This window comes from Ananas comosus, linkage group 15 (genome assembly GCF_001540865.1).
Source record: "Ananas comosus cultivar F153 linkage group 15, ASM154086v1, whole genome shotgun sequence".
In the NCBI taxonomy this organism is placed as follows: domain Eukaryota; kingdom Viridiplantae; phylum Streptophyta; class Magnoliopsida; order Poales; family Bromeliaceae; genus Ananas; species Ananas comosus.
Window position 1 is genome coordinate 5,955,445 of NC_033635.1, and position 15,438 is coordinate 5,970,882.

General features: G+C 47.2%; 1 protein-coding gene across 1 annotated transcript; it reads right to left on the bottom strand.

The window, feature by feature from the left end:
- On the bottom strand, nt 256-960 carry LOC109721556 (5'-adenylylsulfate reductase-like 3). Its single transcript, XM_020249222.1, has 2 exons — nt 579-960; nt 256-323 (listed from the first exon to the last, which is right to left on the bottom strand). The coding sequence occupies exons 1-2, from the start codon at nt 958-960 to the stop codon at nt 256-258; spliced, it is 450 nt and encodes a 149-aa protein (XP_020104811.1).

Sequence of the window (15,438 nt, forward strand, 5' to 3'; positions counted from 1 at the left end):
TTCATAAACTACTTTTTTTTTCTTTGCCTATTTGTGCCTGATAATAGTTTCTTCTCATATTGGCTTTTGCTCACAAAAGAACAAATGCAGATGTTGGGTTCTAAACAACACCATCATCATCTTCAAACATCAGCTGGATCAGATGTTGACCCATCTTTATACTTTCACAGCAGTGGTGTTCATCGATCATAAACAGTGAGTTTATGTATTACAATTGACTCGAAACGATTAGTATGCAAACAAAGAGACTCAACTTCACTGAGTCAGCTCTCTAATGTTAACATTTTCAAATGAAAAGTCATACTCGATGAATAAAACTGTTGCTGAAAGTAATTCCACAAGAAAGGCTGACAACAATTGACTATAAAATATTTCTCAAAAAAAAAAAAAAAACAATTGAATATAAAATCATCTACCTCCTAAAGAGAGACTGCTCAAAGAATAATCCCAATACCATCAACCAAAAGGCAAAAATACAAGAGTATCTCTGTCTTCAAGGAGATGCATCATCTGTACAAATCACAAAGCCTTACTAGGGTTTTCACCCTACCTTCTTTAGCTTGTAGAATGTAAGTTACTGGAACTCGGCTCCCCAATGGCCACCGAAGCCAACGATTTAGAAGCCCAAACCCTAGCATTCATTGCTCCTTCCTGCAAATTACTTCTTTTGCACGGAAGCACTTTGTTGAACCCTTGCTTGGCTTGTTCGATATAAGCCGGGAAACAATCCCAAAAGCTGATCAAGCTCGCAAAGAGGGCGCGCCTCCTCCAAGCTCGGTTAGCACATGCATTAAGTTTTGGGACGAGAATGTAAAGAAGTCTCAAGAGCACAAAGGCACTGGCCAGTGCCAGATAAGTGTCTTGTTGTAGCAATTTTTCCAGTGATCTTGCGCATGGGAAAGGGCAAGTTTCCTGCTCAGTGTCTTCATTGAATTCGGTCATATCTAACAAATCTACCATCTTGTTTAGCGATATTCGATCTGGGGAAGCAGGATTAATGTAACGCCCTAAACTTTGGCAAATTTCAAGGTTCTAGGATCTGAATAGTGTTTAGTACTATTCCTGGTATTCTTCAGGGTCGTTGACTGTGTTCCGACCAATTACTCATGTCACACCCCGGGACCCCCAATTTGGTCGGTTCGGGCACGTCAACAGACGCCGAACGGACAGCACCTCCCCTATCCGCCCAAGGCTCCAACAACATGTATAATACAAGCATTTCAATACAAGATGAATGCAATTATACAAGGTTTGCTCGAGGGCAAACAACAACTAATTCACAAGTGAAAGTACTATGTACTATACTAAACCATTCCACTTACATGTCATTTGATTATCTTTTAACCAAATACAAGTAAACCAACACATTACATTCACTCTTTTCCATTCATTTACATCACATTGTCATTCAACCAAAATATAAGGTTTACATCTTTTTACATTTCTAGCTCAACATACAAAAGTTGAAACTATAACATAGGGTATGACTATACTTCGGTGGCCACTAACTACGGCGCTAATCCCTTACCTCGATCCTCCGCTGCCCTGCTCGCGCATGGATCTGCAGGGTTAGTGGTGGTGTGAAAACTACAACGAAGTTCCCAGTGAGTTCGGACGCCAATCTCGCCAACTCGCCCACTAGGTCTATTCAGGCATATGTATTTCAAGAAAAGTAGATACCAAACCAACTAATGCTGCTAATACAATGCCTGCAAGAAAGCTGTCAATAGATAGATAATCAAATATATGATAATTATGCATACATGCTTTTTCTCATTCTCTTTGGCCTTTACCCAATCATTTCGGGGTGCTCTTGGTTTACTCCAAACTTACTATCCAAATTTCCGTCTACCGGGGGAGGCTACTTGCATTACCACCCGAGGGAACAATGACGGGGCACTCTTCCCGTGGTGTCTACACTCCGGAGTACACCGCTTGAGGAGGAGCTACCTCCCTCAAGCGAAAACCAATGTGAGTACGATTCAATCCTCAATTTGAGGACGTATAACCACACTTGCCACATTCCACGATGCCACAATGCTAATGATAGGTTTCTACCTTATCATTCAAACCATTCACTAAGCCACAATAGGTTAAAACCTTGTTTAGCCATTCTCATTCACGGTGCCAATCACGTCGCTAATATCAATGTCACCTTTGTTTACTATTGTCATAGTCTCTATCATACATTTACACACATATAGGGTTTTCACATTCATAGTTCACATGGTTCTATGTCAATTCATATGTTCTCTAAGCATATAATTGAATCTCAACCAACAATGTACATCATCACACTACCCTATATGCATGAATGCTATAATACCAATATGCTCAAATAAAGGTAACACAGACATAGAAGAAAATGCAGTGATTTCGGATAGCACCCCCCACCTCGTAGGAATGCTAGGATGCCACGGTCCAATTTTCGCAATTTTTAGACACCTACGCCGCGAGCTGCGGCAATCTGTACCTAAATAGCCTTTTTCTTCAATATCTTTGCGTACGCTCGCCGGATTGCCGAACCGAGCGCACCAACGCGTTAGAACACCTACCAATTAGGGTAATAAGAGATCAATCCCAAACTTTGACCTCTTAATCACCAAACCCTAACTTTAGGCCCCTAGGTTCCACCAAACCTCATAACACTCACCATTAATAGGTATTCATGGACCAACTACCCACCATAACTCCTAAAAGCTCATGCTAGAAGGAATTAAACCAAAACCTAGCTTAGGATCAAGAAAACCAACCTTTAGGTTCAAGCTTTCCTCCAAGCTCTTGCACTCTTGCAAGCAACACCCTCTACTTGGTCTTCTTCTCCACCAAAGTCCCTCCACAAATCCTTCTTGCTCAAGCCCTAGAGAGAGAGGAAGAGAGAAGGAAGAGTTTTAGAGAGAGAGAGAGGGAAACGTCTTGTGTTAGGGTTGAGAGAAATGAACCCTAACCCAAGCCCTCTCACACTTAACCACTCAACATGTCACCTTTGCACTTAAGCCCCTCTCATTTCACTTATTCACAGCAGCCCTCACAGGGCATTTTTCGCATGCGGGGACCGGTCCTCGGCTGGAGGGACCGGACCCCGAGAGCAGTACTTCCAAGCCTTAGCCAATTTTTCAATTTTTGGGCAGATCTCGCGTACGGGGACCGGTCTCTTCTCACAGGGATCGGACCCCGAGAGCCTAACTTTTGGTACTTACCCAATTTTCACAGATTTTGCTCTCTTGGGTCCTAATACCCTATACAATGGCTCCAAGCTTATAGAACCCATTGTAAATCATTCCAACTCGTCCGACACCGTGCTCCGCTCATTTCGACGAAATTCGGCATGATTCATGGGGATGCGATATGTTACAACTCGCGTCTTGAGGAGCGAGGGTTGGTACCTAGCACCAACACCTCCAAACTGCAAGTTTTGGGGTGCTGGGTACCAGTACCAGGGAAGGGGTACCGGAACCGTGCTGCGTGACCGAGAGGTGTACTCTCGGGTTTGACTGAGTACCGGTACCCTGTGTATTCTCTCGCTTGACCGAGGCTCGGGTTTGCGCGAGCAGCTACGGGGGACCGGTACTCCAGCCCGCGTATCGATACGCAGTGCAAATGCAGTTTGCACGTTTTTTAGGGGTCTTTTTGAGATTGTTACAACTCTATATATCTCCCGACAGCCCCATGAGAGCTCTTTTGAGCCCTAAACCGTGGAGAAGGAAGTAAGAGCTCCCCCCTTTTGATTTTCTTCCTTTTTTCTTGTGATTTAGCTTGGTTTGATCTCCTCTTTTTGCTTCTCTTTGCTTTATGTTGGTTTTCCCACCTTGGAGAAGCCTTGGATTGAGGATTGGAGCTTCTTTGAGGAAAGATCTTCACCGTTAGCTCATTTTTAGCTTGGTTTAGAGCTTGTTGAGAGGTTAGTAACTGAAATCTCTCCTTTGAATCATGTTTTGGTGGATTTTTGTGTTGGAAACCTAGACTTGTGAAATTAGGGTTCTTGTGAAATTAGGATTTTTTTTTAGGGTTTTTGATTGGTAGCCTTTGGGGTTAAATCGATGAGTGTAGAACTTCCTTTTAGGTTGGATTAGAAATATTCTAGCCTTCATTTGGAGTTTGGGAGGGTTCTACACCATACAAGGTAAATTTTGACCTCTTGTTGGGTTGGTTAAAGATGAGCTCGTGGGGTGTTCGTTCGTTGCCCCTAACCCTTTTAGAATTTTTGTTAGGGAGCTAGGAGACTAGTGGACATCCTCGTTCACGCAAACGAAGGGGATACGAGGAGTACTCGGTGTAAGGAAGTGAATTCTCGAAATTCGAGGATTGTACTTCATCCAGGATCGACTAACTGTCGAGAGTGTACCCTTTGTGGGAGTTGGAGATGTCAAAAACACAAAAAGTGCTTTGGAGTTGAGTCCGCGAGAGAAAATAGGCAAAATCTGGACTCAGCAGATTTTTGCTCTCGGGGACCGGTCCCTGGAGGGAAGGACCGGTCCCCGTAGCTGATGGTCGCGGGGGAGGTCGATGCGACCGGTCCCTCGCTGAGAGGACCGGTCCCCGTGAGCGACACCCGCGAAGGAAAGCCAAAATTTGGCTAAGTCCTGAAGGATACCCGTTCGGGAACCGGTCTCTTAGGAGAGACCGGTCTCCCAGGGACTAGTCCCTAAGGTGAGGACCGGTTCCCGAACGTGAAAAGTCCCCAGACCGCAGGGAGAGCTCTTGGGGACCGGTCTCCCCGACCAGGGACCGGTCCCTCTGGGCGAAAACTGCCCAGTGAGGGCTATGCAATGGGTGAAAAGTTGAGGGGTCTAAATATAAAATGGTCTTTATTAGAATGGGCTGAGCCCTCTCTCTCCCTCACACCCTCTCATTTTCTCTCTTTCTCACACTCTCTCTTGCTCTCTCTCTCTCTCTAGAAAAGAAAGAACAAAAGAGAAGGAGAAGAAGAAAGAGAAGAAGAAGAAGGAGGAGAAGAAGAAGAAGAAGAAGGAGAACAAGATAGAGAAGGCTTGGAGCATCTTCCTCTCTTTCTCTCTTCTCCATTAGTGTAGCTCAAGAGGTAAGCTATAAACCCTAGCTTGTAAAACTTAGGGTTTTGGGTTTTTATGTTTTGGAATGGGTCAAATGAACCCTAAGCTAGCTTCTAAATAGATCAATCCGAAGAATCTAAGGATTTATTGGGTGGTTTGCTATAGGTGCAAACCTAGGGCTCCAAAATGGGGTTTTTGTGAAAATATGAGATTGATCTCATTTGAAACCTTGGAAACCCTATTGGTAGGTCACAAAATGTGGGGTCGAAGTCGGTTTTAGCCTTCGACGAGCCGGCGTGAAGTTCTCGGCAAAATAGGGCCGGGATAGCTTGGATTTGGGTGAGGAAGGCTAAAGCCTTTTCGTAAAGTTCGCCGAGGAGCGTTTCCAAAGCCTCTACATCGATAAAAGGTGGGGGGTGCCATCCCGAAGCTTTCGAACTCCTTTCTATGTCTTAGATTGCATTTAATCTCATCTCTTCATGTTGCATTGTAGGATTGCATAATAGCACCATTCCTTATGCTTTCTAAATGATAACCTAGTGTACTTGGAACGCTTGGTAACATAGATAGGTGAGGATTGGGTCGGAACGTGGATCCTATGATGCTAAAGATAGAGATGAACCCGATGGGTGTGTTGATGACATAGAGAGTAGTGCTATTGTTAAAGAACAAACGAGTGGCATCCAAACATTGAATTATGACGAGTGGCATTAATGTAGTGTAAATGACACTAGAGGTCGATGGACCTAGGGATAGGCGAATCCCTTAGAAAATGCCTTGTGAATAATGAATTTAGAAACGCTAAATAGCATTGCATGAATGTCGGGAAGAAATAATTCCGCGAGAGATGTTGACTCTAGTTGTAGAGTATCCTCACTTGGAGAGGATTTGATTGGGTTGTGGACCCTAGTGATAATGCTTCCTCACTTGGAGAGGATTCGATTGGGTATTGACCCTAGATGTAGGGCGTCCTCACTTGGAGGGAACAATCTACTACGTCTGTGTTGGGATGATTATAGCCATTCCAATCCCACATGAGAGCGGGATTGTCGTCGAGTACTCGGCCAGTGGTCTGTCACTAGGACCACTTTGGACGTCCGACAATGGAGTCGCAGACGGGTCCGGGCTTGTGGTGCCTTGGAGCTCCTCCCACTTTGGATTTGAAAGGTGATCAATGGGCGAGCCCTAGGCCTCGCCACAGATTGGAGTAAGATGAAAGGATTAAGGTTATTAATGTCAATTGAACATATGTATTCGAATATGGATCGAATTGTTAGGCATGATAGCAAACCTTTTTATATGAGCACGTGCATTTATTCAATTGATTATGGGCATGAGTGCATAGGCTTTCCTACTAATGCATTGACAGCTTTCAGATATATCGTCTATCTATCTATCTATTGTTGTTATCTTTGCATTGGAGCTGGGCGGTATCGGCAGGTCGGCGGCTGAGCCCTGGGAACATGGAAGAAGAAGTCTCACCACATCTATTTTCAGTGTAGGTTCAGCGGCTGCAGAGAGAGAGCGGCCGCGGCAAGGCATCGCGCCAGCAGACCAGTAGACCCTGTAGTGATAGTAGTTTCCTGTTTGAATTTGGCTCAATATGTATAGGTGAGAGCAGTTCATTGTAGGTGGGAATTTGGAGAGCTATGTATTTTGAATGACAAATGTATTCATTTAAAGAAAATGATGTAAATGAGAATGTTGGAACTATTGTAATAGTTAGTAAAGTACTCTCTTTATTTCACTAGTTTTATCTTGTGGATCACTTGCTCTCTGTATTGTTGGCACTGTTTGTGCCCTCTTGAATGTGTATACTTAGAATTTAATTTCCTGGATAGATTCTTGTACACATTCCTGTTGTTGAGCCTTGGGCGGACAGGGGAGGTGCTGTCCGTTCGGCGGCCCGCCGCCGCGGCTGAACCGTGCCAAATTGGTAGTGGATTCGGGGCGGGGCATGACAGCTGTTTTGGTATCAAAGCAATAAGAGCAAGTAAAGAGAGAGTCTAGGATGACCTAGGAGACCCTAGGTTGGTAAGCCCTAAGGTTATAGGTGCGTGAGCGGAACGTGAACCTATAGCGATGGCGGAAGTTAATTCGATTGGGTCGAAGTTGGTAATATGTCTCTAGTTGTGATTAGAGACGGATCCAAGTGGTATGAGTTCTTGTCCTAAGGTGGTTGTGTCGGCGGCCGACAACATGATACCAAGAGCCTAGAACGTGTGCACTTGTGTGCTTCCGCTCGATTTTCGTGGTTGAGTCGTCATGTGTCGTAATTGCGACGAGGTAATTGGTTAAGATGACTGACCAAGTAATTGCGTTTCAGGGACTATTGTCTCCAAGACGCTACACGCGTAGGACTACCCCAGCGCCGACTCCTGAGGCGCTCGAGCAGGAGGAATCGAGCGTGATCGATCGGTTGCAAGCGCAAGTGACCGCGCTGACCAGTGTGGTGCAGCGCCTGGAGACCAGATTCGAGCGACTCCAGGATCTATTGGACCGGCAGATCGCGGCGGCGGCTGCGACGGCAAATGAAGACGGTGGTCCGCCTGCACCCTCGACTCATATACCTAGAGCGGCAGAGGGTAAGGGCATAGCGACGGTTCCAGTGACGGCACACCCACCGCCAGCGATCGCACCACAGGCGGCATCGGGATCGGCTACACCCGATGTGTCGGCCGAAGATGTAGAGGGAGAGCGCGCATTGGCTGCTCTTATTAAGTTCAATAAGTTCCATCTGCCAACCTTCGAGGGCGAGAAGGTGGAACCGGAGATGGTCGAGTCTTAGATCGACTCGATGGAAACCCTCTTCGACGACTTGCGTACCTTGGAGAGGGACAAGGTGTATCTCGCCACCCACTGCTTGGAAAAGGCGGCGAAAGTTTGGTGGAAGCGCGTTAGACGGGATCGGCTTCCCGGCCTTCCGCCGATGCTGTGGGAAGAATTCAAGCGGGAGATGTTCGCCAACTATTTCCCCGACACATTGAAGCGGAAGCTCAAGGAGAAGTTCCGCAAGCTCGAACAAGGGGACCGCTCAGTGGCGGAGTATGAACAAGAATTCTCCCATATTATCGATTGTGTCTCGGATGTTGTAAGGGATGACCGGGACCGGGCCGAGTGGTTCTTGCAAGGACTTCGACCGGGAATCTACAAGGCCGTGCAAATACTTAAGCTCACAACCTTTGCGGAGGTCTTCGACCGAGCCCTATGAGCGGAGCACGGAGATGCCCACGTGCGGGAGGAGCGTGAGGCTTTGGCCGAGTCTAAGGACAAGGGCAAGAAACGCCAAAGTGGCGGTAGTTCGGGGGGACAGACACGTTACAAGAAGCCCCCAAAGTATGCGCTCACTCAATAGAAGGGCGGTGGAGTGCGGCGATGCATGATATGCGGCGGAGACCATCCGGTCTCGCGCTGTGAACAAGGCCGAGGCAAGTGCTACAAGTGTGGGCAGCCGGGGCACTTCATCGAGATTGCCCGGGAGGAGGAGCCTCACCTGCCCCCTCGACTGCATCGGCGCCGGCGATTCTGGCTCACTATGGAGGAGCTCCACCGACGGCCGCGTCGACTGGACGCGCGATGATGCCGCGTCAACCTGAAGTGACGCGATCGGCCCCGAGCGGACGGGTGTTCACCGCTCAGGTCCAAGCTGAGGAACCTGCGGAGGCGGAGGAGCATCGCCTTGTGGCAGGTATGGTTTTGATTAACGGAGTTCGCTCCAGGGCTTTATTTGATACAGGAGCCACACATTCATTCATAAGTAGATCATTCGCACGCATGCATGACATTCTCATAGAAGCGAGTGACAAGTGGCGAGTGGAGGGCCCTGGGTCGACGTTTAACACTTACTCTAAGTGTGCGTCATGTCCGGTACAAGTGGGTGACTGGATTATGCCTATCCTGACGCTGGAACTCCAGAAGCTTGAGGCTTATGATGTCATTCTGGGCATGGACTGGCTCTCGAAATACCACGCAACGATCGACTGCAAGAGCAGGGTGATCACATTCCATGAGCCAGGACAAGAGGAGTTCACATATCGGGCTTGCCAAAGCTCGTGCTTCGTCGCAACGGTGTCGGCGACGAGAACAAGGAAGTTAGTCAACAGCGGTTGCATGGCATTCTTAGCGACCGTTGTAGAAGTAGAACGAGTAGCTCCGATGTTAGAGGAACTATCGGTGGTGCGGGAGTTCCCGGATGTATTTCCCACGGAGTTGCCGGGGATACCACCGGATCGGGAGATCGAGTTCGTCATAGACTTGGTTCCCAGTACCGCACCGATCTCGAAGGCTCCGTACCGAATGGCGCCGGCGGAATTGAAAGAGTTGAGGACTCAACTGCAAGACCTCCTCGACAAGCAATTTATCTGGCCAAGTGTGTCACCGTGGGGAGCCCCGGTGTTGTTTGTACAGAAGAATGATGGATCGTTCCGACTCTACGTGGACTATCGAGAATTAAACAGAGTCACGATCAAGAATAAGTACCAACTACCCCGAATCGATGACTTGTTCGATCAGTTGCAAGGGTCGTGTGTGTACTGAAAGATAGATTTGCAATCCGGCTATCACCAACTGAAGATCAAGCCGGAGGATGTGCTGAAAACTGCGTTTCATACGCGATATGGACAATACGAATTCACGGTTATGCCATTTGGACTCACAAATGCTCCAGCGGCATTTAAGGATTTGATGAACCGTGTCTTCAAGAAGTATTTGGATCGATTTGTCGTGGTCTTCATAGACGACATAGTGATCTACTCTCGCAGTAACGAGGAACATGCCGAGCATTTGAGGATAGTGCTTCAAGTCCTTCGGGAGAAGAAGCTATATGCTAAGCTGAAGAAGTGTGACTTCTGGCTTCGCGAGGTCACCTTCTTAGGGCATGTGATTTCCGCGGGTGGAGTTTCTGTAGACCCGAGGAAAGTTGAGGCAATCAAGGATTGGCCGCGCCCGACGAATGTCACGGAGGTCCGAAGCTTCGTGGGCTTGGCGAGCTACTATAGGCGGTTTGTGGAAGGCTTTTCCAAAATAGTGATTCCACTTACCCGCCTGACCCAGAAAGGCACCAAGTTCGGGTAGAGCGAAGAATGTGACCGGAGTTTCAAAGAGTTGAAGCAAAGACTGACTTCGATTCCGGTGCTCGCTCTACCAGTGCAGGGCGAAGACTTCGTAGTCTACAATGATGCCTCCTATCTTGGATTGGGGTGTGTATTGATGCAAAACGAAAAAGTGATCGCATATGCATCCCGTCAGTTGAAGAGCTATGAAAAGAACTACCCCATCCATGATTTGGAGCTAGCGGCTGTGATTTTCGCCTTGAAGTTGTGGAGGCACTACTTATACGATGCCCATTGTGAGATTTACACCGACCACAAGAGCTTGAAGTATCTATTCACACAGAAGGAGCTCAATATGCGTCAGCGGCGGTGGTTGGAGCTGTTAAAGGATTATGATGTTGATATCCTCTACCACCCCGGGAAGGCAAATGTGGTTGCGGATGCATTGAGTAGGAAATCGGCGAAGAACCTCGCTTTTGATGTTACCCAACAAACACCCCTGTGGCTGGATATGGAGCAATTGGACCTCGAAGTGGTCGCTCCTGAGGTCCCGACCCAGTTGATGGCACTCGTTGTCCAACCGACCTTGTTGGAGAGGATTAAAGATCTGCAACCCGCAGACCCAGAGCTCCAAAAGGTGCGGCGAAACATCGAGGAGGGACGTGGCGGCGATTTCGAGGTAGACGTCGATGGTGCGCTTCGGTTTCGAAACTGATGGTGTGTGCCAAAAGATGGAGAGTTTCGTGAATTGATTCTGCAAGAAGCACATCAATCTCCATATGTCAATCACCCGGACGACACCAAGATGTATCAAGGACTAAAAATGCACTATTAGTGGCCGGGAATGAAGAGTGACATTGGACACTTTGTGGCAAAGTGCCTAACATGCCAACAAGTGAAGGCCGAGCGTCGATTTCCAGCGGGAAAGCTTCAAAGCCTACCAATCCCCGTTTGGAAGTGGGACGATATATCAATGGACTTCGTGGTCGACTTGCCTCGCTCAACGGGCGGCCACGATGCAATTTGGGTAATTGTGGACCGATTTACAAAGTCGGCTCACTTCTTGCCGATCCACACCACGTGGTCGGGTGACAAGTTAGCGCAAATATACCTTGATGAGATAGTGAGACTGCATGGGGTGCCGAAATCGATCGTGTCGGATCGTGACCCCCGGTTCACTTCACACTTCTGGAAGAGCCTGCAGGAAGCCCTTGGCACACTGCTTGATTTTAGCACTGCATTTCATCCTCAGACCAATGGGCAAATAGAGAGAACTATTCAAACTCTGGAGGATATGTTGCGAGTGTGTGTCATTGATTATAAGGGAAGTTGGTGTGACCATCTACCTATGGCCGAGTTCACCTACAACAACAGTTATCATGCTAGCGTGGAGATGGCACCGTTCGAGGCTCTTTATGGGCGAACGTGTCGGTCTCCTATACATTGGAGCGATGTAGGCGAGCGTGCTGAGTTCGGCCCCGATGTGTTGCGAGAAGCGGAAAAGAAAGTCCGCCTTGCTCGCAAGAGATTGCTCACGGTGCAGTCGAGACAGCAAAGCTATGCAGATAGGCGCCGTCGAGATATAGAATTCGCGGTGGGTGACCGCGTATTCTTAAAGGTTTCACCGATGCGGGGTGTGAAGCGGTTCGGAGTGCGGGGAAAGCTAAGTCCCCGATACATTGGACCATATGAGATATTGGAGCGAGTTGGCACGGTGGCCTACCGACTTGCTTTACCGCCGAAGCTTGCGGATGTACATAATGTGTTCCATGTCTCCAATCTCCGCAAGTACATTCACGACCCCGAGCATGCAATGCTATATGAACCGCCGAAACTTCAAGGAGACTTGACCTATGAAGAGTTTCCGGTAGGGATTATCACCCGAGAGGTGCGAAAGTTGAGGAATCGAGAAATTCCCTATGTAAAGGTCAGGTGGAGCAATCACGAGGATCGCGGAGCCACATGGGAACTCGAGAATCTAATGAGAAAGCACTATCCTCATCTATTTGAGGAATAAGGTATGAATTTAAATTAAAGTAAAGAATTGAGTTAGTTTCGAAGACGAAACTCCTTTTTAAGGAGGGGAGGATGTAAGGAAGTGAATTCTCGAAATCCGAGAATTGTACTTCATCCAGGATCGACTAACTGTCGAGAGTGTACCCTTTGTGGGAGTTGGAGATGTCCAAAACACAAAAAGTGCTTTGGAGTTGAGTCCGCGAGAGCAAATAGGTAAAATCTGGACTCAGCAGATTTTTGCTCTCGAGGACCGGTCCTTCACCGGTCCCCGTAGCTGATGGTCGCGGGGGAGGTCGATGCGACCGGTCCCTGGCTGAGGGGACCGGTCCGGTCCCTGTGCGCAACACCCGCGAAGGAAAGCCAAAATTTGGCTAAGTCCTGAAGGTTCCCCGTTCGGGAACCGGTCTCTTAGGAGAGACCGGTCTCCCAGGGACCGGTCCCTAAGGTGAGGACCGGTTCCCGAACGCGAAAAGTCCCCAGACCGCAGGGAGAGCTCTCGGGGACCGGTCTCCCCGACCAGGGACCGGTCCCTCTGGGCGAAAACTGCCCAGTGAGGGCTGTGCAATGGGTGAAAAGTTGAAGGGTCTAAATGTAAAATGGCCTTTATTAGAATGGGTTGAGCCCTCTCTCTCCCTCACACCCTCTCATTTTCTCTCTTTCTCACACTCTCTCTTGCTCCCTCTCTCTCTCTAGAAAAGAAAGAACAAAAGAGAAGGAGAAGAAGAAAGAGAAGAAGAAGAAGGAGGAGAAGAAGAAGAAGAAGGAGGAGAACAAGATAGAGAAGGCTTGGAGCATCTTCCTCTCTTTCTCTCTTCTCCATTGGTGTAGCTCAAGAGGTAAGCTACAAACCCTAGCTTGTAAAACTTAGGGTTTTGGGTTTTTATGCTTTGGAATGGGTCAAATGAACCCTAAGCTAGCTTCTAAATAGATCAATCCGAAGAATCTAGGAATTTATTGGGTGGTTTGCTATAGGTGCAAACCTAGGGCTCCAAAATGGAGTTTTTGTGAAAATATGAGATTGATCTCATTTGAAGCCTTCGAAACCCTATTGGTAGGTCACAAAATGTGGGGGCGAAGACGGTTTTAGCCTTCGGCGAGCCGGCGTGAAGTTCTCCGCAAAATAGGGCCGAAATAGCTTGGATTTGGGTGAGGAAGGCTAAAGCCTTTTCGTAAAGTTCGCCGAGGAGCGTTTCCAAAGCCTCTACATCTATAAAAGGTGGGGGGTGCCATCCCGAAGCTTTCGAACTCCTTTCTATGTCTTGGATTGCATTTAATCTCATCTCTTCATGTTGCATTGTAGGATTGCATAGTAGCACCATTCCTTATGCTTTCTAAATAATAACCTAGTGTACTTGGAACGCTTGGTAACATAGATAGGTGAGGATTGGGTCGGAACGTGGATCCTATGATACTAAATATAGAGATGAACCCGATGGGTGTGTTGATGACATAGAGAGTAGTGCTATTGTTAAAGAACAAACGAGTGGCATCCAAACATTGAATGATGACGAGTGGCATTAATATAGTGTAAATGACACTAGAGGTCGATGAACTTAGGGATAGGCGAATCCCTTAGAAAATGCCTTGTGATCAATGAATTTAGAAACGCTAAATAGCATTGCATGAATATCGGGAACAAATGATTCTGCGAGAGATGTTGACTCTAGTTGTAGAGTATCCTCACTTGGAGAGGATTTGATTGGGTTGTGGACCCTAGTGATAATGCTTCCTCACTTGGAGAGGATTCGATTGGGTATTGACCCTAGATGTAGGGCGTCCTCACTTGGAGAGGACAGATCTAGCTCACAGTCTGCGTTTGGGATGGTATAGCCATCCAATCCCCACATGGAGGGGATTGTCGTCGAGTACTCCGGAGTGTCGCGCGACTAGGACCACTTGGAGGTCCGGACCACATGGAGGTCCGCAGACGGTCCCGGGCTTGGGTGCACTTGGAGCTCCCTCCCCACTTTGGGATTGAAAGGTGAGTCATGGGCGAGCCCTAGGGCCTCGCCACAGATTGGGTAAATGGAAAGGTTAAAGGTTTATTAATGTCATTGAACATTGCTATTCGAACATGGATCGAATTTGTTAGCATGATAGCAAACCTTTATTATATGATGCATGCATTCATACTCATGATTATGGGCATAGTAGCATAGTTTTTCCTACTATTGCATTTACAGCTTTCAGATACATATCTATCTATCTATCTGCTGTTACTTGTGCCCACTTGGACCTAGTGGGGAGATCGGCAGAGTCGGCGGCCGAGCCCACTGGGAACTATGGAAGATAGTTCTCACCCCACTCTATTTCCAGTGGTAGGTTCAGGGCTGCAGAGAGAGGACCGCGGCAAGGGCATCGCGCCTGACCAGTGAGACCGTGGTAGTATAGTAGCTTTCCTTTTTGCATTAGTCACCTATGTATAGAGAGAGAGATTCATTGTAGGTGAGGATTTGGAGAGCTATGTATTTTGGATGACAAATTTATTCATTTAAAGAAAATGATGTAAATGAGAATGTTGGAACTATTGTAATAGTTAGTAAAGTACTCTCTTTATTTCACTAGTTTTATCTTGTGGATCGCTTACTCTCTGTATTGTTGGCACTGTTTGTGCCCTCTTGAATGTGTATGCTTAGAATTTAATTTCCTGGGTAGATTCTTGTACACATTCCTGTTGTTGAGCCTTGGGCGAATAGGGGAGGTGCTGTCCGTTTGGCGGCCCGCCGCCGCGGCCGAACCGTGCCAAATTGGTAGTGGATTCGAGGCGAGGCGTGACAACTCGGTGAGTTTAACCTCACCGAAATGGGTGAATTCCCCTATGTTATACTCTTTATTGTAAAAATAGAAAATCATGTATATTCATGCTAAATATAGCATATGTAAATTTTTGAATGCATAAAATGCATATGACATGTATCATAATTCATGACCTCTACGTAGTAGAGGAAAAAGTATATGTTAATTGTGTATGAGATGGCATCCATTTACATGGCTAGAAATTATGTTTCATGTAGTGAAAATGACAAGTATAACATGCTCTTGGACATAGAACTCATGCTTGACATAGTGGACATTAATGTCATAAAGTGGCATTCAACTTAGTAAATGGTTAAACTTTTACTTAATGACATAGTGATAGACCCTTGGGTCATTAGCTTTTATACCAGGTTTGAGACATGACAATCGTGTACTTGAGATGAATGATCATGCTTGCTTGCCATTGTGCTCATTCGCACATGCTTGTGAAGGTCGCTCCCCACAAGCCGGCACTTCGGAGTTGGTACTACTGTCTCCTGTCGGGTCTCTGCTCTCGGAGCCACTGGAGGTGTATCAAGTACAGGTGACTGTGCTCTCACTGT

Bases quoted from the DNA above. Each gene is read 5' to 3' on its own strand.
- LOC109721556 (XM_020249222.1), bottom strand. From the start codon at position 960: ATGGTAGATTTGTTAGATATGACCGAATTCAATGAAGACACTGAGCAG. The intron at 324-578 runs GTAACTTACATT...AATTACTTTCAG, and splicing joins CATTGGGGAGCCGAGTTCCA to CAACAGTTTTATTCATCGAG.